The 27,665-nt window shown below is 52.7% G+C and overlaps 1 protein-coding gene across 2 annotated transcripts in view; it reads right to left on the bottom strand.

Annotated features, from left to right (window-relative positions):
- The window catches only part of CACNB3 (calcium voltage-gated channel auxiliary subunit beta 3), a 544,884-nt gene that overhangs the window by 340,163 nt on the left and 177,056 nt on the right, over positions 1 to 27,665 (bottom strand). The window contains exon 1 of one of the 2 annotated variants that reach the window (XM_069653854.1): positions 4,043 to 4,199. The exons of the other annotated variant lie outside the window; for it this stretch is intronic. Coding sequence (XP_069509955.1) covers positions 4,043 to 4,084 — 42 coding nt within the window. The 5' untranslated portion in view covers positions 4,085 to 4,199. Of the gene's footprint in view, positions 1 to 4,042; positions 4,200 to 27,665 lie in introns of those variants that run through there. 2 annotated transcript variants of the gene reach the window in all.

Raw genomic sequence — 27,665 nt, forward strand, 5'->3', positions numbered from 1 at the left:
TCTGTCTGAACATAGACACCTTCCTGGTAGCTTCTAATCTGCATCCACTGTCCATGCTATGGTATGTGTAGCTTTCTCCTTCCATCCACGTGGTCTCCTCTGTCCAGGCTTGACCACGTTTGCATTCTGTGAGGCAGCTAATGTGAGGGTGCTTTCCATTCTGGGTTACATGCACCTTTTACATACAGCCCTGCATCAATACTAGAGATTGCATACCTTCCTGGATTGTATTGATAAAAAGTCTCCCTGAATCCATGCTAAAACAGAAGTAATCTCTTCGTAGACTGATAATGTTGGCCTTCAAATGGTAATAGTTTATCATTCTGATTAGAGCAAAGATGAAGAGGGTAAGGGGACTTCAAGGGAGTAAACATCCTTATTTTTAATGCTGTGAGGCAGCATATCAACCTATTGGTTGTGATTGCGGTAGGGGGTCGGGGCAGATATTCTTGATCACTTTGGTGATTTGGTTTGTTGGAGGGGGCCCCAAAGATGCCAGTGCCCAGGACCTCAAAAGTGCTCAAGATGGCTCTTTCCACTCAGCTCCTAAACCTGTGCTCATTCTATCCTCATCCAACACTTTTATTTCTTTGTAACTCTCATTTCTCCCTCGTCACCCCTCCTCCTTAAAGTCTTAAAACTTCTGTTTAGCCTCCAAAACCTTCACCTTAAGTTTCCACCCTCCACGCCTGCTTCATTCCTTCCTGATCTTCTTCCCCATTGCATTCTCTCCCTTTCACCCCCTTATCTCCCTTTCACCCCCTTTTCTCGGTATCTCTACATATTATCCCCACCAAAAATATCACTGTCCATATGGTTGTTTGTCTCGCCATAGGCGATAATTTTTGTGGGTGGGTCATTTGTGGGAGCAGGGGTTGCGGCGGTGTCCCCCGCACATTTAAAAATAATCTGGGGGTTGCGGGGGTGTACCCCTCAGGGTCCATGGCTCAATATTGCCACAAAAATATGGGGATATTTTTGTGTCGCGATATTTTTGCGGGGATATTAACACATGGAACCCTTTTCTCCCTTTCACCTCCTTTTCTCCATTTCACCCCTTCTCTCACGTTCACCCCATCTTCTCTCCCTTTCATCCCTTTTACCCCTTTCACTCCCTCTCGCCCTGTAACTTTGAATCACCATCCTCTCCCTTTCAACCCCAACCTCTCCACCCCTCTTCCCTTTCATCTTCTTTCACTTCCCTTTATCCCCTGTTTCCCTCCCTTCCCTCATTCCACCCCTCTCCTCTTTCACCCCTCTTTGTATGCCCCTATCAGCCCTCATCTCTTGCCCTCTGTTTAAGCCCTTACCACTTCTGCCTTTCACTCCACCCTCTCGTTCACCTCTTTAACCCACTCTCTCCTTTCGCTCCCCTCTCACCATGTCGCCTCTTTCATTCCCTTTCTACCCTTTGACTTCCCTCTCCGCAATCACCCATTTCATCCTCTGTCCCCTTACACTCCCTCTCATCTCCTTTCTCCTTTCACCCCCTCTTACCCACTATGCCTTTTCACCCATTCTCCTCCATTTTGTGTTTGTCTTGGTGGCCCTTGCTGCGAACAAGTGGACAGCTGCCAGGGTCACTGCTGGCATATGGGAGCCTGTGGAATGGAGGGTCCTGGCCATCTTTTCTTGGCATTAGTCCTTTGGGTGGTTTTGCCTGACTTGCCGTGAGGGTCTCTGCGGGAGTAGGGGCCGCTATAGTGTGTGGTAACCAGTGTTTTTATCTTTGTGGAACTCCCTGAGGGTGCTGGTCCGCTGCCACCTCGCTCGCTTGCTCAGATGGGATTTTTTGTCATTTATGGGCTTCAAATAAAGCTGTGCTACTTGAATTGGTGAGGGGGGTTCATGGCTACCACTACGGCCACATGCTGCCATATGCATATGCCCTCATGTGGGGAGGGGTTAATGACTGTAGAGGTGGTGTTGTCACTCCCTGCGCTTGAACATGGCTCTAGTCCAAAGCCCATGGGAGGCCGGCTTTCCTGGGTCAAAGAGTCCTGTCTGGGCCTTGGGACAGTGTCTGGACCCTGTGTTCGTCCCCTATGGCATACCCTGGGGTTCAGGGGCTGTGTTCCACACGCGTGTCCTTCATGGAGCCATTGCCATCTGGCAAGTGATGGGAGTGCGGAGATGACAGTCCTGCATGACTGGCAGGCTAGTGGGGGGGACCCTGGCCACCCCTCGTCACAGGTAGGTCCCACATAAGCGAGGGAATCAGTTTTGTTTGTCTAGTCTTTCCCTATGTACCAAGGTCGGCTGATTATCCATGCAATACATTAGCATAAATTGGCATGTCTTATACATTTAACAAATAATGTTCTTGCAACTGTGTGGCCAAACTTCAATCAGAAATGTATGCATGCAACATACTGTACCATTTGACATGTCATGCTTAACAAATGTAAATGTGATGTATTGCATTTAATGTGCATGTTAAGTATTGCAGAGCCCTCATCTGCGCTCAGTTGCTATGCGCATGGGTGGTCACATATCTGCACGCTGCGCGCCGCTCGCCGCACCTTTTGATGCAGCCTCTCTGTGTTGGTTGGCTGAGCCCATGCCAGATTCTGTTCTCATGCCGGCAGCTACGCACTCCCTGGTGTGGCAGACTGGAGTTGCTGGTTATGACTCTGCAACACTGATCATCTCTGCCCAGCGGTGCCATGTACATGTGGTTATAAATGCATTCTGCTATGTGGTGCCCTGCTGTGGTGAGATGTGTTTATCATGTATGTTTGGACTGAGGTCCAAGTGGCATGAGGCAATTATGTGCCATGGCGTTGGCAGTTGGGCCCTGTGCATGTGTAGCATAAAATACCATTTATGGCATAAAATATATACTGCAATTGTTTGACTCTGCTTCTTTGTGCTAAGTATGCTATGCATGCAGAATTATTATTCTCAGGTATGAGGCTGAGGGGGCTATAACCCCAGGTCTTTTGGCTGTAGCCGCGGATAGACGCTCACGGGCTACAACCAACGCGCTAGTTAGCCCCGTGTCCCGACATTAGCCTCGCCCCGGATATGTTCCAGACCTGGCAGCAGCCCTGCCTGTCAGTGCCGCTCTCTCACAGTATTCCCATATCTGCGTGCCATTAGGTGCCAGTGTACCAGCCACTCCGTGTCGCAGCCTGCTGCCGCCTCGCTGCTTCTGTGGCACTCTCTTTCAGCGCCTGTCTGTCACAATCCACAGTGTCTGTCACTGCGTACCATCTGTACTTGGATGTCTGTCCCTGACTGCCTGCCCCTCTTTCCATGCCAGTCCCTCTATCCCTGTCCTCCGTCAGTCAGTGTCTCCGAGTCCCCCGTCAAGCCCCCCCCCCCTCTCATCCTCTTGGTCTCCATGGTTCCCTCCCCTCCTGGCAACACCTTCTCCCATCTCATTTAACGTGTGTTCTGTGTGTGTATTTTTTTGTATATCGCCCATCTTCGGCTGCCCTGCTTAGCTCGGTCTCTGCTCCCTCTGCCAGGCTGTGAGCCCCATGTCCCTCTGCCAGTCGGCGCCCCTGGGTCTACACGCGCCCTTTATTCTTCCCTCGCCCTCTGGCTGTCTCTCGCCCGCCAAGTGAGTCCCTGTCTCGTGCGTCTCCACCCCCCTTCTGGTCTTGCCCCTCCGCCCCCTCACGCTCGTAGTTGTGCCCCCTCACCTCCACACCTCATACTGTCTGTGCCTGGCTCTCCTTCTCGGACCTGCTTGAACCCCGCCCCGTCTGCCAGTCCTGCCCGCTTGCCCATCTCTGCCTGAGCGCATACGTTTCTTACCTGCGCTTTGCCCTGCCCTCCTGTTGGGCCCCTGCCATTCTCTCGCCTCGCTCCCTCCCTCTGCCAGTCCCTGTGCCCGGCTCTTCTGCCCTGAACGCCCACTGCCAGCTGGTTCCCTTACCTCCCCGAGGCGTCGCTTTGTCGTGTTTCAGAATTTGAGATGTTTGTTCTGTCAGAATCCCACAGTCGCCCTCACACGGACTCCTGTCAGTCGCTATGGACATAACATTGGACCACAGTGAGGTGCCAGGGCGTTCTTCCAGCTGCCCGCCCTTACCTCGTTCAGCAGGAAGGTTGCACTCGAGTCAGAAAAAGACATAGAAGGCGCCGCGAACCCCAGAGTCGGACTGTCAGAGGCTCTGCCACAGCCAGGGCAGCCCGCACATCCTCCTGACTGCCAGCATCTCTGTGCTCACCACACACGCCTCCCCGCGCACACAGCTCAGCCCTACTCCCCACCCACAGCGCATCCCCCACCCATCCTCCCAGCCATAGCTCAGCCATCCCCGCCTCCCTCATTCACCCCCTGCGCTCTCCCTCATCCACAGCTCATCCACAGCTCACTTCGAATCACCCACACAGCTCACCCCTCCCTTCACTCATCGCTCACCCACCCTTTGAGGGTTTGGAGTAAAGGACTCGTTGGAAAGTGTAACACCGTCATATTAATGCCTTTAGGCAACCGGCAAGAACGATTCACTGTCCTTTGAGGCATAACCGCCCATTCTTTCTTGCTTCACTCTCACCCACACCCCAACACACTGCCCACAGAAAATGAAACGCACGCAGGAACACGAACGAACAGACACGCCCACTACTATGCCTCCACACACACACACACACTCTCTTTCCCTGTGGGCCTCCTCGTGCCTTTCCATACCCTTAGCCTCCCAGTGATGAAGGACCACCTATACTAGGTATGTTCTCCTGTTTCTGTTTCTCAGCGTGGTAGATGCTTCTCCAGGGAGACTTAGCTCTGCATTTTGTTGCAGAGTCTATATGTTTTTGTGAAATAAATATTTCTGCTGCAGAGTATAAATGGATTTCCCTGTATTGTCAGTAGGGTGGAGCGAAATTGTGAAATTCCGTTCCGCCAGTTGCGGAAGAGAAATCGGAAAGATTTAAATTCTTTTCGCAGAAACCCCTGATCACCACTCCAGCGTATCGAAAAGAGCATCGCAAAGTTTCTCGTGCCGCTGCGAGAACCTAGCGCGAATCGAAAAAAGCTGTATGAAGTTTCTCTTGCCATCTCATAACCGAAACTGCGCCGCGCAACGTTTCTCATACTGCTGCGTGAACCTAGCACAAATCAAAAAGAGGGGCACAAAGTTTATAGTGCCACTGCGTGAACCTACTATGCATCAAACAAAATGCTTTGTGAAGTTCCTCGTGCCACTGCGCAAACCTAGTGCAAATCAAAAAGAGCGGTACCAAGTTTCTCGTGCCACTGCATGAAACTACCATGGATAAAAAAATACCCACCTGAAGTTTCTCGCACCGCTGCACGAAAGTAGTACAGATCGAAAAAAAACCACACATTTCTTATGTCGCAACCCTAGCACGGATCTATAAGACTGGCACACAGTTTCTCGTCTCACTGTGCGAACCAATCACAAATCAAAAAACCACCCGAAGTTGCTTGTGCAACGTCATGAGACAAGCACGGATAAAAAAGGACCTGTGCAAAGTTTCTCGTCGCGTGACAGGATACTAACATGGGAACGAAACACCATACACCGCATGAAACCGGGTAAAATTTTGGGGGTGGCGGAAAAGTAATGCTGATTTCGTGGATCGGGCAGAAGCAGAATACCGTGCAGATTCTGCATTATATCGCTTGATGGGAAAACATTTTGCTCACCCCTTATGGTCAGCAAGCTAGCTTGTAGAGTCATTGAAACCCTAAGCCATGGTTTTAGGGATGCCGGTTAGAATGCTTTGATGTTTTGCGCAGCATGGGGACTAGCAGGGAGGGTTGGGGGACTGGTTACCTCGACTTGCTACATTCTCTCTGAGTCTAAGGGCCACAATCATGCTACTACCAATCCATGTCATTGCCGCGCGGTTGGCCCGGCACTGCTGGGTTTAAAAGTTGCCAACAGGTGCAGGATGATCTGTGTGGCTCCTGTGCAATGGTGGCTGGTGAATTTTGGAAGTGGCGTGTCGTAAATACCTTCCCTGAATAGACCTCAGCGAATGTATAAAGCGACAACCCAAACCAGCTAAAGGTGGGACAATTAAAAAAAATCATGGGTTAAAATGATGCTTTTACTGGACACATTCCAGAAAAGTTGTTTAAAAAGTCTTACAATGTACAACCAGTCCTGCTGGGAAACACATGAAGAGATCCAATCAATGTCAGAATTGACCATGGAAAGCACATTTTTAGAAGACCCGTGTCCACAATATATGGCACCACTGCCACTGTAACACACACTTTCATGATCTCTGTGCCCACAATATTTGCCAGCATTTCGACTGTAAAGCACATTGCTACTCAGCATTATTTACCAGCAAGCCATTTAAAGGCAGCAGTAATAGTAACATTTACAGTTAATGGCAATCATGCTGAGAGAGGCTCTGGGGATGGAAGCGGGAGATGGGCTGTAAAGGGTGGTCCTCAGGAGTGATACTGGGCTGGGGGACCTGGGGCCTATCAGCTGGGATGCACAGAAGGAGCTTCTTGAAGAGGATTTGTATTATGCGTGTGCCCACCCAGTGGGAGATCGAGGATTTTAAAAAGGGCCCTGCAACGTTTCAAGACTCAAGCTCAGGGATGGGGAGAGTGAGAGAAACCAGCAGATAAGCTCAACAGGGCAGATATGTGTTAAACCAAAGGTGCATTTTGCATTGCTTAACAGCACCACCCATCTATAATATACCACTTCTTTTTGGAAAAAGCACAAGCATTGTGTTGTGAATACAGTGTACATTCTTGCACCATTTTATGTAAAGTAAGGTATGGAAAAGTGGTCTTATAAAGCAGCCTTCTGCCGATAAGGTTGGCCTCGCTACACATGGGTCTGTAAGAGAAAACGGTGAGAAGGTGGAGCTGATAAGATCGAGGGATTGACAGACGCAGGAGAAACCTGTAGTATTGATGGGTGCAGGTCAGAAGTAGCCCTTGTAGGGCAGAGGTGAGCAAGCCGAGTGGAACTTGGGCCAGCCAGAGCTCAGTGGCTGGCTTGAGCTCGACTTGAGGTTCAAGCCACTGCCTCTGCCAAGCACAAGCCGAGCCTGCTTGGAAAAAAGTCAAGTACAAATCTTTCCATGGGCAGGCTCAGCCACGCCGCTGCATCGAAACGGCCAGCGCAATGGCCCCAGTCCGGCTCAAATTCCACAAGCGCCACCCCCATTCACATCTTTTCTCCCCCTGTGGAGCTTCTCTTCCTCCAAACCTCTCCACCCCCTGATTCTTTTACCCATCCCAGATGTCTCTGCAACCCCTGTGATTCTGTGGCTGCATCTCCTAGGTACTGTGCTCCTCCGTTCCGCAGCTAGGTTTGTCGTTTATTAATCCCATGCATAGGGAAATGCAAGGGTGCAGGGGACATTTTCTGCCCAACACCAATCAGTGTCTTGGGCACAGGAAATAGATAATTGGAGCGACCATTCTCCAAGACAGAAGCAACTAACAAATGATAACTGAGGCGCATGTTTAGTGATAACAAATGCGGGATACATTGATAACTGAGGAGCATGCTTAAATATAAGAACCACACAGGTTATGGGGACATATGTTTGAGACAGCCTCCCATATCTCCAGGTAGCTACCCCAACGTGTGCCTTTTCTCAAAACAGTCATCTAACCAACCCTACATCTGTAATCCATCTATTTCATTCCAATAATATTTGCAACTTTGACACACACAAACATTTTCTTTTGTGGAACTTCACATTTTTTTGACATGCATAATATCCATGTGCATGCCTATGTCAAACACTGACTATAAACAGGGGATCTTATCAAACAGTTTCAGTCCATGCCTCATGACATATCCACATTTGGCAGGAGTCACCTGCCCTGGACCCAGTACACATTCGTGGCAAGCCCCATATTTAGGTAGCTACCTACACTTCATTGGTTTTGTCACGATATGTTGGTCTGTCTTAATTCTCTCTTAAAGGTTTTCACTAAATTTCAAGGGTGTTGTTATGCTAGATCTAATCCAGTGCCCATTGGCCATGGCCACTATCAACTCTGCACCAATTAGGATAAAAGACAGTGACCCACCGGCCATGGACTTTGGCCATCGGCAGTGGCCACATTGCAAAAATTAGCTATCTTATTTGTTATGTTAATGGGCATTTATATAGTGCTCTATATATCATTGGTATGACCTCAAAGCGCTGGTAGGTTAAACGCCCTCGGGGACCGTGGTCCAGGTCAGTTGAGAGAGTAGGGTGACGAAGGGTGCCTGGGTGCACCAGTTAAGTGTGCAGCTGATGTAATTGCCTGATAGTAGCTGCATCGTAGCATTAGGTGTGGTGGTATTGATACTGGTTCAATTTGTGCAGTCTGGCGGGCATGGGTGTTGCTAGCTCTGGAAATGATCTGGGGCTATGCTAATTTTGGGACTATCGGGACTGCGGGTTAGCTAGCCTTTTTGGTTGGAACCCCTGAGCTTCTATCCAGGGCTACAACCAAAAGACCCCGGGCTATAGCCCCCTCAGCCACCACCCTAGCAACGCCTCTGCTGGCGGGTGGCCACCAAGACTGTGTTCTGTCTGTGTTAGACCTGTGAGGTGCTTATTTGTGCAGCTAGGCCGGTTTGTCGTTGGATATAGCTGAGTTCTATTACAATGTTGAGGTCTTCATGGGATACTGTTCGTATGTGAACAGCTAGGCTGAATTGATCGAGGGGTATAGCTGCACTCCAATTGTGTGATGGTGTAGAGTAGAGAGTAAGCATAGTCATATGATATGGTAGTCCATCCACACAGCGCCCATACACAATGAGCGTCAACGTGCCTGGCGATAGGGGAGGGGACAGGGGAACACACAAAAACATGCTCACAGGCCATGCACAGCAACAAAGCTAAGCTCAACCATCGCATTCAGCCTAGCCACATCCCATACCGTGCAAGTGCCAAGACACAGACAAGAGTGAAACAGGATTAGACAGGCAACCACTCCACTAGGTCTGACATCTCTGGATTATTACACGAGGGGAGGAGAAAGCAAGGAGAGGAACAAAACAGGCGACCACTGCAACGGCCCCCACGACACCCCATGCAGTGCCGGAGTGGGGCAAGTAACATGCAAGGGTGGGAGGAGACAAACAATTAAACCATCACACTAGGTCAAGGGACTACTCGGTTGGAGCAGGTGCAAAAAAAGGTAAGGGAGGGGCAGGGAGAGAGAGAAGGGGGAAAGAGGGGGAGCAGAGGAGAAAAGAGAATAAAACAGTGGAAAGAGCAGAGAAACAGAGGGGAGAGTAAGTACAGTTGCAGAGGTCAGTAAACCACATAATGTTTTAAGGGAGCAGAAAATGTAGGCGAGGATTCACAGTGACGGATGGGCAGAGCATGTTTCAGGGCTGACCTGAGTGTGGGCTGACCAGCATGAGAGTAGAAAGGGTGAAGCACCTCGAGTCGATGTGTCAGAAGTCAAATCCAAGCGTTGGCAAAAGGTTATTGATGGTGATCCCTTCTTGATTTAAGACAAATCCTGCAATGAATGGGACGGGGGCAGGAGGGAGAAGAGATCAGGGAAAGCAGGAGGGGGAGGACATAAGGGGCAAAAAGGGGAGGCACACAGCAACATTATGGGACTAGAGGGGCCGGGGGCATACAGCAAAATCGCAGAAAATTAGAGAGGGTTGGGGCACACAGCGATAACATGGGAATCAGAGGGGGGCAGATGACATACAGCCACATCACAGGGACCAGAGGGGAGGGGTCCAGAGGGGTCACCATAGCGACATTGCGAGTGACCAGAGGGTGGGGGCAGACCGTGACATCACGGGGGAAAGGGGGGCTGGGCACACGTCGACATCACGGGGGACCAGGCAGGGCTTGGGCGCACGGCAACAATGCGGGGGACAACAGGGGCTGGGGCAGACAGCGACATCATGGTGGGCAAGAAGGGCACATAGTGACATCATTGTGGACGAGAGGGGCTAGGGCCACAGCAACAACAAGGGGACCAGAGGGGGCTGAGGGCACACAGTGACAACAAGGGGACCAAGGGGTGCTGAAGGCACAGAATAACAATAAGGGGATCCGAGGGGCAAGGTACAAAGTGACATCACGGGGGACCAGAGGGGCTGAGGCATACAGTGACACATCGGTGCTAAAATGGGCGGGGGCTGGGGCACACAGCGACATTACGAGGGGACCAGAGGGTTGAGGGCGCACACCAGAGGTACAAGGGGCACAGAGTGACACCGCGGGGACCATGGGAGGGGCTGGTGGGCACATAGTGACTTCATGGGACCAGGGGAGCTGGGGCATACAGCGGTATCACGGGGACCAGGGGGCATACAGCGACAACACAGGGAACCAGAGGGTCTGGGGCACAAGGCGAAATCACGGGGACCAGAGGGGGCTGGGGAACACAGTGACAACACAGGGATAAGAGGGGTTGGGGGGTTCACAGCAGCATCACGGGGAGTGGGGGGCTGGGGGCATTGAGCGATAACACAGGAATCGGAGTGGCTGAGGCACACAGCGACATCACGTGGCACCAGGGGGGTAGGGGGAACACAGCGACATTGCAGAGGACAACGGGGGCTGGGGGTACATAGCAACAACACGGGGGACCAGAGGGGCACACAGCGACATCACAGGGACTGGGGGTTGGGGCACAAAGCGAGATCATAGGGACCAGAGGGGGCTGGGGGCACATAGAGACATTGAGACATCACAGGGGACCAGAGGGGCTGGGGAACTTAGCAACATCACGGAGGGGGGGCTGAGAGGGCTGTGGGCACACTGGGACAACAAGGGGGACGAGTGGGGAACGGGTCACACAGCGACATCACAGGGAACCAGGGGGGTGGTCTGGGGCATGCAGCAGTATCATGGGGAACCTGGGGGTGAGGGGCACACAGCAGCATCACAGGGACCATAGGGGGCAGGGGTACACAGAGACATCACAGGAGACCAGAGGGGCTGGGGCAGACTGTGACATCACAGGGACCAGAGGGGCTGTGGGCGCACAGTGACATCACGGGGGCCAGAGCGGATGTGGGCTAATAGCAACAACACGGGGGTCGAGCGGAGCACAGGCACACATCAACAACACAGGAGCCAGAGGGGCAGGGGATAAACAGCGACATCACAGGGACTAGAGGGGCTGGGGGCATATAGCGACAACACAGGGGTCGAGCGGAGCACAGGGGCACACCGCAACACCAGGGGGACAAGAGGGGCAGGGGGGCACACACAGAGACATGACGGGGGACTAGAGGGGCTGGGGGCACACAGTGCCATCACGGGGTACAGGGGGGCTGTGGGCATATAGCGATATCATAGGACCAGAGGGGGCTGGGGGTACACAGCGATCTCATGGGACCAGAGGGGGCTGGGGGCACATACCAGCAACACGGTAGCCGTAGGGGAAGGGGGGCATACAGAGACATCCCGGGGTAACAGTTGGGGCAGGTGGCACACAGAGACAACACGGGAGACTTGCTGATCCTCCCACACCTGTCCCTGGAAGTCGTGAGGTCTCAGACCCCTCTCCTCTGGTTTATTTATCTAAATGAAGCTTTCGGATAAAGGCATCTTCTTTGACACCTTCCAGCAGCTTGTTAAGGATGCGATTTTAAAGCACATTCCTACACACAAATGAAACCGCTATCATGGACACGGGCTGAACAGCTTTAAGGCATTTTAAGTGATTTCTCTTTCAATGGAAGCGCTACCAGTGTGACAAATAAACTGGGGGGTTCTGACTTTCAGATGCTAAAGTGTTCATCTCACCTCTAATTACGAAAAACATTCTGCAACCATGGCTGTTAGTCCTCAGCTAATTATTGAGTGTTTGAAAACAAAGACACAGGAAGTGCCAGGTTGCCAGTGAACTTCGGCTGTGCATGTAGCACCTCACCCTTTGTAGCGTTCTGTAGCCGCCCAGGGGCTTGACACCCTCAGCCACTCCTCTGCTTTGCAATGCCACTCCCAGGTCCGGGCCGGAATCAATGCTACAAAGTGAGCTTGAGGGTAGGAAGTCAGCTTTGCTATCATAGCCTCAGTGATTGATGGTGTTACATGACGCGGCTGCTGCGGCAACAGGTTACGTTTAATCTCTAAAACCGCCACCATACGTGTCCACAATATATGCCAGCATTGCCACTGTAGATACATGTTCATGATTCCTATGCCTGCAACAGGGGCACAACGAAACCTACATTTCGGTGACGGGGGGGGGGCTAAGTGGTGATGGGAGGGGCCACTTCAGAAAATAGGCTGGGCAAATCGCAATATGCAATATGCAGAGAAGCGATGGAAGTCTTTCTTGAAAGTAGCATCTTTAAAGTTTTACTGTGTGCTGCAGCTGACCACCCACCTTATTCTCTTGTTGAAACTACACAGAGAAAAGAAAGAGAGATCACCATCCCTGTTATTTCCAAAAAACCTTTCTTCGCTCCCTTATTACTTAAGACATTTGTGACGAATTAGTGGAGTATCACAAAAAGGTATTTTGCCTGGGCATGGCTCTTAAGTAATAAGTAAAACAAACACTGAATATTGGGTGCATAATAATAAGTGGCCCAAGACATAAAGAAGAAATCCAAGGTGGGTGGTCGGCTACAACACACAGGGAAAACCTGGAATGGTTCCTTGTTTGATCTGTTTTTTCAAATCATTTTTTACTTTATATCAATTGTACTATGAATATTTACACTATTCCCTTACTTTTTTAGTGTTTGTTCTAAAGATCTCTCAATTCTGGAGATTAAGAGTGTGTTAAATCGCGTTGGGCTGGTGTCCTGAAGAACGCGCGGAGGGGAGGATTAGAATGCGAATTGAAACAAGAGAAAGTTCCCCTTTGAGCTGTAAACACTAATGTGTCCACCAGTATAGTGCATTTGTTTACACTGTTACTAACTACACTTACAGAGGGTATTTTTACTATGCTGTACATATTAGTATGATAGGTCTCGCAAGATGACCACCTCGAGTAGTGGTTGTGTTATTGTATTGAGTGTCATGTTATGTTTTAGACATGTTTATATTTGGAATAAGTATATTTTGATGCCAGCTGTTAATACATTTTGTTTTAATCACTGAGATTGGTGACTAATCATATGTACGGGTGAATTTCTCACTCCATTCAGGTTGTAGCTTTGTATCTAGCCACATTGTGGGGGTGGGCACGGTAGCCTGAGCTCAATTGTTGTATGATATTCTTGCACTCTTCATACAATGTTGCCACTTGCGACCTTGACTTCAACACAGATCGGTTTTGAATCAGTCTCCCCAACTCACCCGCTGTGTTGATCTCTCGGGCACTGCTTTGATCCTGGAGCCAAGGACGGTACCACGACAGCTGCTTCTCCTCCCCTACTCGGCCAATCATGCAGGACAGCCCCGGGTATCTCCGACAAACAATGCAGGATTCTTCAGTCTGGTTTCCTGGCCTTCACTGGAGGTTTCTAGAAAGTAATGGTTTCTCGCCAGAAAGGTCAAGGGTATCTCCTTCCTTGCTTTCCCTTCTCGGTTTGCTACCTTTCTCCCCTCACTCAGCTGCTGTCTGTAAAACTATTTTCCTTTGTGTGCTTTGCCTTGCTCAGAGTGTGCTCTCAGGCTCCACCTTTTATCCATCTGGGGAAGCTTAATGGAAGTCAGATGTGAGTTGTTAACAGTAATTTCCTGACTTTGCCTGACCATAGAAGTGGGACATGTCAGGTACCATGCTCAGGTATGAGTCTTTTTTCTCCCAGAGCGGGCTGTCTGTATGAAAGTGTTTGTGTAGGGAAGGGTGGGGGGGCTAGTTACAGTTCCCAGGTATCCTACCTGGTAGGATGGAGTAAAGGTATTATAGGGGGGTGATAAGAAAGTACATTGCAATGGAGGTCAGGTGGGCACCACTTGTGAATACTTCTCTTTTCAAATAAATCTCAATTATTAGCATTGTTCCAATAGGTATTTGTTTTTCAATGGAGCTTACTGGGTCAAAAAAAGGTCCAATGACATCCGGACCTTAACAACTATAGTGGTATGAAAAACGGAGTGGAGACCACCCCATAACACCCAGTGCTCACTGCTTGCCTCCTGTCTAGATGCTAAATTTGGTACTATATTCAATTGTTAGTTGAGTTAGATAATTCTTGAACTTCTGCATAATCATTAAATTTGATTCTTTCAGAAAGAGCGATTCCAGCCAATTCATTTATCAAAGTTTTTACTCGGGTATTTGTGTTCAAATCACACAATACATTAAGTGTTTTCCCAATTCCTCTACAAAAAATCACAGCTCTTATTCGAGCGTGTGCAGAGAGCAGAGGAACTGCGAACTGACACATATCCCAGCGTCTATCACTGTGTATCACTCTAGTCCTATTCTCATATTGTATGAAAAGTTATCGTGATGTAAATATCTTTTTCAATCAGCGCGTCTGTACTTTTAACAATCTTGAAGAATAAATTATTATCTCGATCCAAGGTGGATCTGTTAGTACCTATACACTTCTCTGTAGAATGTTATTCCTATCTGTCGGTTTCTGATATATGTAGGTTCTGTAACATATGTCTTGTAGGGCAGTCAACAAGAGCAGCCAAGACAAGATGGAACGAACATCGCTCATGTATCCGTACACACAATAAAACTTCAGCGGTGGCACGACACTGGGATCACAAAAAACATTATTTATCCCAGATAAGGTTTCAAATCTTAGAGGTGGTCCAGAAAGAAGAACCTCATATGAATTTGCAACAAAGGCTTAATCAAAGAGAATCATTTCGGATAGACCGCCAGGGAACGCTCACACCGAAAGGACTCAATGAATAAATGAACTTTGCTTGCTTTCTTTAAAGAAATGTATATACAGAATGGAATAACCGGTTTGGTCTAGATTATATGCAAATTGATTTTTTTCCCCTATTATATTTTCTTGTTTTCAATAAGATGTAATTGCCCTGTGGGTATGATGTGTGTTAGACTCAGCGGTTGAAGGAGAAGTGTATAGGTACTAACAGATCCACCTTGGATCGAGATCATTATTTATTCTTCAAGATTGTTAAAATTCCCGAAGCGCTGATAAAAGATATTTACATCACGATAACTTTTCATACAATATGAGAATAGGACTAGAGTGATACACAGTGATAGACGCTGGGATATGTGTCAGTTCGCGGAACCTCTGCTCTCCACACACGCTCGAACGCCGGTGATCCCGGCTTGTTTGAATGTGGGCGGGGGTGCGAGCACCGTGGGGATGCATATCTTTTCAAATTAACTCTGACATTTAGGAAGCACGGAGAGAACTTAGACTAATTGCCTCATGTGACGGAGTCACGAAGGGTTACCAAGGAGATAGTCCCGCCCCCACGCTCATGCGAGGAGGTGGGATGGGAGGCACGCCTGTCCTGTCCTATCCCGGATGACGGGCGGTGCCGTCAGCTCCTTGGTTATGTTGTTACTAGGCCGTGCAAGGGCACGCGCAGCTGCAGCCCATTCTACGAGCAGTTCACTCGCGAGCAGAGTCAAGGTAAGAGGTTCTGCTGAGTCACGGCATTCCACGGAAGCAGTTAAGGTTACTGAATGAGCTAGAGCGCTCATAGTCTTTCTCTCTCTCTTAACAGAGACACTGCATTGATGTATCAACTTTTATGAGGCGTTTACGCATTTATGAGACAGCTAAGGTAATGGAATTCACACACGGCGGAATTCACACATTTACTAAAGATAAATGGCAATGACGTCTGCACATATAATGGCACTAACATTCACATTGCACCTTTTCTCTTTTGTATTTCTTTTATGTGATGAAACCAATCTCCTTGCTGGTATGTACATTTAACATTTATGATCCAAAATGCATACACATGTGTTACGTGATGAAATTTATTTTGCAATTTAGCCCTGAAGATAGTGCTAGTCACCGAAATGCATTTGCAAGAGCTGTAGTTTTTGTAGAGGAATTGGGAAAACGCCTAATGTATTGTGTGATTTGAACACAAATACCCGAGTAAAAACTTTGATAAATGAAGTGGCTGAAATCACTCTTTCTGAAAGAATCAAGTTTAATGATTATGCAGAAGTTCAAGCATTATCTAACTCAACTAACAATTAAATATAGCATCAAGTACCAAATTTAGCCTCCAGACAGGAGGCAAGCAGTGAGCACTGGGTGTTATGGGGTGGTCTCCACTCCGTTTTTCATACCATTATAGGGGGTGATACCACATCTCGCTATCAGGAGTCCCACTCGCTGAACACCCCTCACCCAGGTGATCCTCCCACACTGGTCCAACCCCAGGGTCTGGATCCAAAGGCGATGGCTGTGTCCTGGCCACCTGAGGGAGAGAGAGATCACCAGGTGAGACACCTTCTAATTTCTCAAAACTGGCAGTGGTCCCCTCCTCGCGCCAGCTCCCGTCAGGGTGGCAGCAGTTACTGGCACACCCAGACATGATGTTGCAGGCCTTTCCCTTCTGGGCAGTGCTAGAATTGCCATATGCAGCAGAATGCTCCTGGGCATGTAGCTAGGAGCCACAGGAGTTAGGGGGAAATGTGGTAGAGGCAATACAGGTCAGGGGGGTGGGCGGTCAGTGCCAGCAGGCACCCACAACAACCGCCCACCCCAGGTTCTGCAGTCCCCCTGAGGTTCCCCATCCTAGTCAGGACGCAATGCATCCTGGTGCCAGGTATTTGAAGTACACAGTGGCAAGACACCTTGCACTTCAAAGAACAAGGAGGCGGTGGGGAGAGGGAGAAGCATCAAAATCGCTTGTAGTTCACCCGCTCCAAAGTGATCCAAAGCGGGTGAACTACAAGCGATGTTGATGCTGATAACAATCATCTAACAAATTGAGAACATTTAAGAAACTGACATATTAGACAAGCTCATCGCAAACGTTTGGATATAGGGATCTGCAAGAATATAATTTGCCAGTCAAACCAAACCAATCCAAACCAAACCAAACCAATCCAAACCAAACCAAACCAAAACAATCCAAACCAATCCAAACCAAACCAAACCAAACCAAAACAATCCAAACCAATCCAAACCAAACCAAACCAATCCAAACCAAACCAAACCAAACCAATCCAAACCAAACCAAAACAATCCAAACCAATCCAAACCAATCCAAACCAAACCAAACCAAACCAAACCAAACCAAAACAATCCAAACCAAACCAAACCAAACCAATCCAAACCAAACCAAACCAAACCAAAACAATCCAAACCAATCCAAAACAATCCAAACCAATCCAAACCAATCCAAACCAAACCAAACCAAACCAAACCAAACCAAACGAAAATAAGGAACACAAAATTGGTGCTATGCCTTCAAAACGACCTATGGTCGAAACACGTGCCGGCGAGTCTGAGCAGTCAAGCAATTATTAAAAGTGCAATAATTTAATAACATTTAATATGTGTTTGTTGCAATATCTACCTTAATACAAGCGCAGAACCTGGAAAGAATGTTCCTTGTACTATAATTTGGAGGGATTGGAGGGGTTCAGCTCTGCTTTCCTATTGGCGCGCAGCGGTCTCACCTGAATATTTTTTGGATTACAATACAAGCAAAAACCCAAGCGCTTGAAAACCCAGTTTACCCCCTCATTATTTGATGTACCCTTTTAGGGACTGTTAATAAATCCTGGTGTCATTTGATCCCCCTCCACCCCACACCACCACAACCCTTCATGCTTTCATTATAACCACCACGCCCCATTTAAATGATGGAGGCTGGGCCGTGGTTTAAGTGTAATTGCCGTGCCCAGCTGTGGACCAGCTGGCGCAGAGTCGTATATGTAGCTGTCAGGTCAGTCTCCATTCCCCTACACGTCCCCGCTGCGGATAGGGGGAGAGAGGTGGGCGAGTCAGGCGGTGCCTTGGCTGGTTTTGATGAACTAAATGAGCGGCGCCTCCTTGTCACTCCATATTACAGTGAGATTCACCGGAACCTCCACAGCGTTTCATGAGTCATTTATTTTGAGGCTCTAATTGCAGTGACAAGTCTTAATTGAAGATGTAACCTCATATATGACTACATATTTATTTTAGAGTGCAGTGCTGTGAATACACAATGAGGATAGTTTTAAATAAAATGCCATTTGCATGCGGGGGACTGCCAACATGAGCAGTTATGTGTTGTAGCCCCAGCATGCAATTTGCAACATTTGCAAGGTGCGATGCACAACTAAAAAGTTAAACCAGAGGAATTTGCTTTTACTCCTGAGTTTAATGCTCCTTTTTTTGCAAAAAACGTAAACACTGCCTGCAAATGACGCTGTGCAGGAGGCGTTTACTAATGGCTTCCTGTGGAATGCACCTGCTCTTTAAACAAGTATTAATTCAAGGTGGAGGGCATCAGAAGCCATGCTTTTCATGCCGGCATGAAAATCTCATGCAGTCCTAAAACAAAGGAGGAAAGCACGGCTGAGAGGGTCACCCTGCTCCTTACCCGTGCTCTGAATGGGCTGCAAGGGACAAGGAAGGCGGAAGAGCAATGCGGCTAGCCTGTGCCCCTCCATGTCCCGCTCCGCCCTAGTCAAAATGAGGGTCAATATGTTTGGCATTTGTGAAGCCCTGCATCAGATGTGGTCTACCCAAAAATCAAAGAAACAAACCTTCACTATCACAATGTCCTCATCAACGAAAAAACAAACCCAAAATAGTGATGGGTGGAAGGTTACAAATGAAGCTGAACCACTGGCATGGCTCTGGGCAACCTTCCACGCCACTGTTTCTTAGCCCGTCTGCGCCATTGCAAAAGGGGTCCAGCCATATACAAATCAGTCGGGTACTGCCACCAATGGGAGCAGCCCTGCCCAAACCGCTAGGTCAGGTCCCCTCTGCACGGAAACACATGCATCCCCAGACATGTTTCGGCCTTGTTGGGCCTCCTCAGGGAGGTACAGCTTGGTTCCCTATGGCGCAGCGTGCGTGGGACCCACGTCCGGGCATACCCCCTCTCATGTAGGGAGACAAACTAAAACCAACGAATGAACAATCCATTTGCCTTCCAGGGAGTCTAACCTACACAATTCACATCCCGGCTTCCGTTCAGTGAGCCAAATAGCCATTCTTGGAAGTATGTGTGTTTTTGCCCAGCCAGGTTGCCCTTGCCCACCTGCCCGGAAACCAAGGAGGGTCCACTCAACGGCCCTCTCCTCCACACCCCAGCTGCAAAGGAAGCGGTGTTAGACAACCACCAAGAGAAAAGATACACAACTAAACAGGAGATGGGCGACCTTCCCGAGACCTTTGGTGTTATGACACCAATACAAGACATCTTGGAATGGTACCTCCTAGCTTCCCAGTAACCATATGATGCCAAGTGGCTTTTTAAAGCCCCAATGTGGACCTGAACAATAACATATTAGCATGACTGCTCAAAACATTGAAACCTGCTGCTAAAGTACTAATCACTTTGCAGTCGCGCCCTGGTCTAGACCTCCTGCTGGGTGCTGCTCCACCCTCCCACTCTGCAGTCGCGCCCTGGTCTAGATCTCTTGCTGGGTGCTGCTCCACCCTCCCACTTTGCAGTCGCGCCCTGGACTAGATCTCTTGCTGGGTGCTGCTCCACCCTCCCACTTTGCAGTCGCGCCCTGGTCTAGACCTCCTGCTGGGTGCTGCTCCACCCTCCCACTTTGCAGTCGCGCCCTGGTCTGGACCTCCTGCTGGGTGCTGCTCCACCCTCCCACTTTGCAGTTCGGCCCTGGACTAGATCTCTTGCTGGGTGCTGCTCCACCCTCCCACTTTGCAGTTTGGCCCTGGTCTAGATATCTTGCTGGGTGCTGCTTCACCCTCCCACTCTGCAGTCTCGCCCTAGTCTAGATCTCTTGCTGGGTGCTGCTCCACCCTCCCACTTTGCAGTCGCGCCCTGGTCTAGACCTCTTGCTGGGTGCTGCTCCACCCTCCCACTCTGCAGTCGCGCCCTGGTCTAGATCTCTTGCTGGGTGCTGCTCCACCCTCCCACTTTGCAGTCGCGCCCTGGTCTAGATCTCTTGCTGGGTGCTGCTCCACCCTCCCACTCTGCAGTCGCGCCCTGGTCAAGACCTCTTGCTGGGTGCTGCTCCACCGTCCCACTTTGCAGTCACGCCCTGGTCTAGACCTCCTGCTGGGTGCTGTTGCACCCTCCCACTTTGCAGTCTGGCCCTGGTCTGGACCTCCTGCTGGGTGCTGCTCCACCCTCCCACTTTGCAGTTGCGCCCTGGTCTAGATCTCTTGCTGGGTGCTGCTGCACCCTCCCACTTTGCAGTCTCGCCCTGGTCTAGATCTCTTGCTGGGTGCTGCTCCACCCTCCCACTCTGCAGTCGCTCGCTAGTCAAGATCTCTTACTGGGTGCTGCTCCACCATCCCACTTTGCAGTCGCGCCCTGGTCTAGATCTCTTGCTGGGTGCTGCTCCACCCTCCCACTTTGCAGTTCGCCCCTGGTCTAGATCTCTTGCTGGGTGCTGCTCCACCCTCCCACACTGCAGTCTCGCCCTGGTCTAGATCTCCTGCTGGGTGCTGCTACACCCTCCCACTTTGCAGTTCGGTCCTGGTCTAGATCTCTTGCTGGGTGCTGCTCCACCCTCCCACTCTGCAGTCTCGCCCTGGTCTAGATCTGCTGCTGGGTGCTGCTCCACCCTCCCACTTTGCAGTTCAGACCTGGTCTAGATCTCTGGCTGGGTGCTGATCCACCCTCCCACTCTGCAGTCTCGCCCTGGTCTAGATTTCCTGATGGGTGCTGCTCCACCCTCCCACTTTGCAGTTCGGCCCTGGTCTAGATCTCTTGCTGGGTGCTGCTCCACCCTCCCACTCTGCAGCCACTCGCTGGTCTAGATCTCTTACTGGGTGCTGCTCCACCCTCCCACTTTGCAGTCGCGCCCTGGTCTAGATCTCCTGCTGGGTGCTGCTCCACCCTCCCACTTTGCAGTTCGGCCCTGGTCTAGATCTCTTGCTGGGTGCTGCTCCACCCTCCCACTCTGCAGTCTCGCCCTGGTCTAGATCTCCTGCTGGATGCTGCTCCACCCTCCCACTCTGCAGTCGCGCCCTGGTCTAGATCTCCTGCTGGGTGCTGCTCCACCCTCCCACTGTGCAGTTCGGCCCTGGTCTAGATCTCTTGCTGGGTGCTGCTCCACCCTCCCACTCTGCAGTCTCGCCCTGGTCTAGATCTCCTGCTGAGTCCTGCTCCACCCTCCCACTTTGCAGTCGCGCCCTGGACTAGATCTCTTGCTGGGTGCTGCTCCACCCTCCCACTTTTCAGTCGCGCCCTGGTCTAGATCTCTTGCTGGGTGCTGCTCCACCCTCCCACTTTGCAGTCGCGCCCTGGTCTAGATCTCTTGCTTGGTGGTGCTTCACCCTCCCACTTTGCAGTCGCGCCCTGGTCTAGACCTCCTGCTGGGTGCTGCTACACTCTCCCACTCTGCAGTCGCACCCTGGTCTAGATCTCTTGCTGGGTGCTGCTCCACCCTATCACTCTGCACTCGCGCCCTGGTCTAGATCTCTTGCTGGGTGCTGCTCCACCCTCCCACTTTTCAGTCGTGCCCTGGTCTAGATCTCTTGCTGGGTGCTGCTCCACCCTCCCACTTTGTAGTCGCGCCCTGGTCTAGATCTCTTGCTGGGTGCTGTTCCACCCTCCCACTTTGCAGTTCGGCCCTGGTCTAGATCTCTTGCTGGGTGCTGCTCCACCCTCCCACTCTGCAGCCGCTCGCTGGTCTAGATCTCTTACTGGGTGCTGCTCCACCCTCGGCAGTCGCGCCCTGGTCTAGATCTCCTGCTGGGTGCTGCTCCACCCTCCCACTTTGCAGTTCGGCCCTGGTCTAGATCTCTTGCTGGGTGCTGCTCCACCCTCCCACTCTGCAGTCTCGCCCTGGTCTAGATCTCCTGCTGAGTGCTGCTCCACCCTCCCACTTTGCAGTCCGGCCCTGGTCTAGATCTCTTGCTGGGTGCTGCTCCACCCTCCCACTCTGCAGTCTCGCCCTGGTCTAGATCTCCTGCTGGATGCTGCTCCACCCTCCCACTCTGCAGTCGCGCCCTGGTCTAGATCTCCTGCTGGGTGCTGCTCCACCCTCCCACTGTGCAGTTCGGCCCTGGTCTAGATCTCTTGCTGGGTGCTGCTCCACCCTCCCACTCTGCAGTCTCGCCCTGGTCTAGATCTCCTGCTGAGTGCTGCTCCACCCTCCCACTTTGCAGTCGCGCCCTGGACTAGATCTCTTGCTGGGTGCTGCTCCACCCTCCCACTTTTCAGTCGCGCCCTGGTCTAGATCTCTTGCTGGGTGCTGCTCCACCCTCCCACTGTGCAGTCGCGCCCTGGTCTAGATCTCTTGCTTGGTGGTGCTTCACCCTCCCACTTTGCAGTCGCGCCCTGGTCTAGACCTCCTGCTGGGTGCTGCTACACTCTCCCACTCTGCAGTCGCACCCTGGTCTAGATCTCTTGCTGGGTGCTGCTCCACCCTATCACTCTGCACTCGCGCCCTGGTCTAGATCTCTTGCTGGGTGCTGCTCCACCCTCCCACTTTTCAGTCGTGCCCTGGTCTAGATCTCTTGCTGGGTGCTGCTCCACCCTCCCACTTTGTAGTCGCGCCCTGGTCTAGATCTCTTGCTGGGTGCTGTTCCACCCTCCCACTTTGCAGTTCGGCCCTGGTCTAGATCTCTTGCTGGGTGCTGCTCCACCCTCCCACTCTGCAGCCGCTCGCTGGTCTAGATCTCTTACTGGGTGCTGCTCCACCCTCGGCAGTCGCGCCCTGGTCTAGATCTCCTGCTGGGTGCTGCTCCACCCTCCCACTTTGCAGTTCGGCCCTGGTCTAGATCTCTTGCTGGGTGCTGCTCCACCCTCCCACTCTGCAGTCTCGCCCTGGTCTAGATCTCCTGCTGAGTGCTGCTCCACCCTCCCACTTTGCAGTCGCGCCCTGGACTAGATCTCTTGCTGGGTGCTGCTCCACCCTCCCACTTTTCAGTCGCGCCCTGGTCTAGATCTCTTGCTGGGTGCTGCTCCACCCTCCCACTTTGCAGTCGCGCCCTGGCCTAGATCTCTTGCTGGGTGGTGCTCCACCCTCCCACTTTGCAGTCGCGCCCTGGTCTAGACCTCCTGCTGGGTGCTGCTCCACCCTCCCACTCTGCAGTCGCGCCCTGGTCTAGATCTCTTGCTGGGTGCTGCTCCACCCTATCACTCTGCATTCGCGCCCTGGTCCAGATCTCTTGCTGGGTGCTGCTCCACCCTCCCACTTTTCAGTCGTGCTCTGGTCTAGATCTCTTGCTGGGTGCTGCTCCACCCTCCCACTTTGCAGTCGCGCCCTGGTCTAGATCTCTTGCTGGGTGCTGCTCCACCCTCCCACTCTGCAGTCTCGCCCTGGTCTAGATCTCCTGCTGGGTGCTGCTCCACCTTCCCACTCTGCAGTCGCGCCCTGGTCTAGATCTCTTGCTGGGTGCTGCTCCACCCTCCCACTCTGCAGTCACGCCCTGGTCTAGATCTCTTGCTGGGTGCTGCTCCACCCTCCCACTCTGCAGCCGCTCGCTGGTCTAGATCTCTTACTGGGTGCTACTCCACCCTCCCACTTTGCAGTCGCGCCCTGATCTAGATCTCTTGCTGGATGCTGCTCCACCCTCCCACTCTGCAGTCGCGCCCTGGTCTAGATCTCCTGCTGGGTGCTGCTCCACGCTCCCACTTTGCAGTCGTGCCCTGGTCTAGATCTCTTGCTGGGTGCTGCTCCACCCTCCCACTTTTCAGTTGCGCCCTGGCCTAGATCTCTTGCTGGGTGCTGCTCCACCTTCCCACTTTGCAGTCGCGCCCTGGTCTAGACCTCCTGCTGGGTGCTGCTCCACCCTCCCACTTTGCAGTTCGGCCCTGGTCTAGATCTCTTGCTGGGTGCTGCTCCACCCTCCCACTTTTCAGTCGCGCCCTGGTCTAGACCTCCTGCTGGGTGCTGCTCCACCCTCCCACTTTGCAATTCGGCCCTGGTCTAGATCTCTTGCTGGGTGCTGCTCCACCCTCCCACTTTGCAGTCGCGCCCTGGTCTAGACCTCCTGCTGGGTGCTGCTCCACCCTCCCACTTTTCAGTCGCGCCCTGGTCTAGATCTCTTGCTGGGTGCTGCTCCACCTTCCCACTTTGCAGTCGCGCCCTGGTCTAGACCTCCTGCTGGGTGCTGCTCCACCCTCCCACTTTGCAGTTCGGCCCTGATCTAGATCTCTTGCTGGGTGCTGCTCCACCCTCCCACTTTTCAGTCGCGCCCTGGTCTAGACCTCCTGCTGGGTGTTGCTCCACCCTCCCACTTTGTAATTCGGCCCTGGTCTAGATCTCTTGCTGGGTGCTGCTCCACCCTCCCACTTTGCAGTCGCGCCCTGGTCTAGATCTCTTACTGGGTGCTACTCCACCCTCCCACTTTGCAGTCGCGCCCTGGTCTAGATCTCTTGCTGGGTGCTGCTCCACCCTCCCGCTCTGCAGTCGCGCCCTGGTCTAGATCTCTTGCTGGGTGCTGCTCCACCCTCCCACTCTGCAGTCGCGCCCTGGTCTAGATCTCTTACTGGGTGCTGCTCCACCTTCCCGCTCTGCAGTCGCGCCCTGGTCTAGATCTCTTGCTGGGTGCTGCTCCACCCTCCCACTCTGCAGTCGCGCCCTGGTCTAGATCTCTTGCTGGGTGCTGCTCCACCCTCCCACTCTGCAGTCGCGCCCTGGTCTAGATCTCCTGCTGGGTGCTGCTCCACCCTCCCCCTTTGCAGTCGCGCCCTGGTCTAGATCTCCTGCTGGGTGCTGCTCCACCCTCCCACTCTGCAGTCGCGCCCTGGTCTAGATCTCCTGCTGGGTGCTGCTCCACCCTCCCCCTTTGCAGTCGCGCCCTGGTCTAGATCTCCTGCTGGATGCTGCTCCACCCTCCCACTCTGCAGTCGCGCCCTGGTCTAGATCTCTTACTGGGTGCTGCTCCACCCTCCCACTCTGCAGTCGCGCCCTGGTCTAGATCTCCTGCTGGGTGCTGCTCCACCCTCCCACTCTGCAGTCGCGCCCTGGTCTAGATCTCCTGCTGGGTGCTGCTCCACCCTCCCCCTTTGCAGTCGCGCCCTGGTCTAGATCTCCTGCTGGATGCTGCTCCACCCTCCCACTCTGCAGTCACGCCCTGGTCTAGATCTCCTGCTGGATGCTGCTCCACCCTCCCACTTTGCAGTCGCGCCCTGGTCTGGACCTCCTGCTGGGTGCTGCTCCACCCTCCCACTTTGCAGTTCGGCCCTGGACTAGATCTCTTGCTGGGTGCTGCTCCACCCTCCCACTTTGCAGTTTGGCCCTGGTCTAGATATCTTGCTGGGTGCTGCTTCACCCTCCCACTCTGCAGTCTCGCCCTAGTCTAGATCTCTTGCTGGGTGCTGCTCCACCCTCCCACTTTGCAGTCGCGCCCTGGTCTAGACCTCTTGCTGGGTGCTGCTCCACCCTCCCACTCTGCAGTCGCGCCCTGGTCTAGATCTCTTGCTGGGTGCTGCTCCACCCTCCCACTTTGCAGTCGCGCCCTGGTCTAGATCTCTTGCTGGGTGCTGCTCCACCCTCCCACTCTGCAGTCGCGCCCTGGTCAAGACCTCTTGCTGGGTGCTGCTCCACCGTCCCACTTTGCAGTCACGCCCTGGTCTAGACCTCCTGCTGGGTGCTGTTGCACCCTCCCACTTTGCAGTCTGGCCCTGGTCTGGACCTCCTGCTGGGTGCTGCTCCACCCTCCCACTTTGCAGTTGCGCCCTGGTCTAGATCTCTTGCTGGGTGCTGCTGCACCCTCCCACTTTGCAGTCTCGCCCTGGTCTAGATCTCTTGCTGGGTGCTGCTCCACCCTCCCACTCTGCAGTCGCTCGCTAGTCAAGATCTCTTACTGGGTGCTGCTCCACCATCCCACTTTGCAGTCGCGCCCTGGTCTAGATCTCTTGCTGGGTGCTGCTCCACCCTCCCACTTTGCAGTTCGCCCCTGGTCTAGATCTCTTGCTGGGTGCTGCTCCACCCTCCCACACTGCAGTCTCGCCCTGGTCTAGATCTCCTGCTGGGTGCTGCTACACCCTCCCACTTTGCAGTTCGGTCCTGGTCTAGATCTCTTGCTGGGTGCTGCTCCACCCTCCCACTCTGCAGTCTCGCCCTGGTCTAGATCTGCTGCTGGGTGCTGCTCCACCCTCCCACTTTGCAGTTCAGACCTGGTCTAGATCTCTGGCTGGGTGCTGATCCACCCTCCCACTCTGCAGTCTCGCCCTGGTCTAGATTTCCTGATGGGTGCTGCTCCACCCTCCCACTTTGCAGTTCGGCCCTGGTCTAGATCTCTTGCTGGGTGCTGCTCCACCCTCCCACTCTGCAGCCGCTCGCTGGTCTAGATCTCTTACTGGGTGCTGCTCCACCCTCCCACTTTGCAGTCGCGCCCTGGTCTAGATCTCCTGCTGGGTGCTGCTCCACCCTCCCACTTTGCAGTTCGGCCCTGGTCTAGATCTCTTGCTGGGTGCTGCTCCACCCTCCCACTCTGCAGTCTCGCCCTGGTCTAGATCTCCTGCTGGATGCTGCTCCACCCTCCCACTCTGCAGTCGCGCCCTGGTCTAGATCTCCTGCTGGGTGCTGCTCCACCCTCCCACTGTGCAGTTCGGCCCTGGTCTAGATCTCTTGCTGGGTGCTGCTCCACCCTCCCACTCTGCAGTCTCGCCCTGGTCTAGATCTCCTGCTGAGTGCTGCTCCACCCTCCCACTTTGCAGTCGCGCCCTGGACTAGATCTCTTGCTGGGTGCTGCTCCACCCTCCCACTTTTCAGTCGCGCCCTGGTCTAGATCTCTTGCTGGGTGCTGCTCCACCCTCCCACTTTGCAGTCGCGCCCTGGTCTAGATCTCTTGCTTGGTGGTGCTTCACCCTCCCACTTTGCAGTCGCGCCCTGGTCTAGACCTCCTGCTGGGTGCTGCTACACTCTCCCACTCTGCAGTCGCACCCTGGTCTAGATCTCTTGCTGGGTGCTGCTCCACCCTATCACTCTGCACTCGCGCCCTGGTCTAGATCTCTTGCTGGGTGCTGCTCCACCCTCCCACTTTTCAGTCGTGCCCTGGTCTAGATCTCTTGCTGGGTGCTGCTCCACCCTCCCACTTTGTAGTCGCGCCCTGGTCTAGATCTCTTGCTGGGTGCTGTTCCACCCTCCCACTTTGCAGTTCGGCCCTGGTCTAGATCTCTTGCTGGGTGCTGCTCCACCCTCCCACTCTGCAGCCGCTCGCTGGTCTAGATCTCTTACTGGGTGCTGCTCCACCCTCGGCAGTCGCGCCCTGGTCTAGATCTCCTGCTGGGTGCTGCTCCACCCTCCCACTTTGCAGTTCGGCCCTGGTCTAGATCTCTTGCTGGGTGCTGCTCCACCCTCCCACTCTGCAGTCTCGCCCTGGTCTAGATCTCTTGCTGGGTGCTGCTCCACCCTCCCACTTTGCAGTCGCGCCCTGGCCTAGATCTCTTGCTGGGTGGTGCTCCACCCTCCCACTTTGCAGTCGTGCCCTGGTCTAGACCTCCTGCTGGGTGCTGCTCCACCCTCCCACTCTGCAGTCGCGCCCTGGTCTAGATCTCTTGCTGGGTGCTGCTCCACCCTATCACTCTGCATTCGCGCCCTGGTCCAGATCTCTTGCTGGGTGCTGCTCCACCCTCCCACTTTTCAGTCGTGCTCTGGTCTAGATCTCTTGCTGGGTGCTGCTCCACCCTCCCACTTTGCAGTCGCGCCCTGGTCTAGATCTCTTGCTGGGTGCTGCTCCACCCTCCCACTCTGCAGTCTCGCCCTGGTCTAGATCTCCTGCTGGGTGCTGCTCCACCTTCCCACT

This window comes from Ambystoma mexicanum, chromosome 3q (genome assembly GCF_040938575.1).
Source record: "Ambystoma mexicanum isolate Mex_15411 chromosome 3q, UKY_AmexF1_1, whole genome shotgun sequence".
NCBI lineage: Eukaryota > Metazoa > Chordata > Amphibia > Caudata > Ambystomatidae > Ambystoma > Ambystoma mexicanum.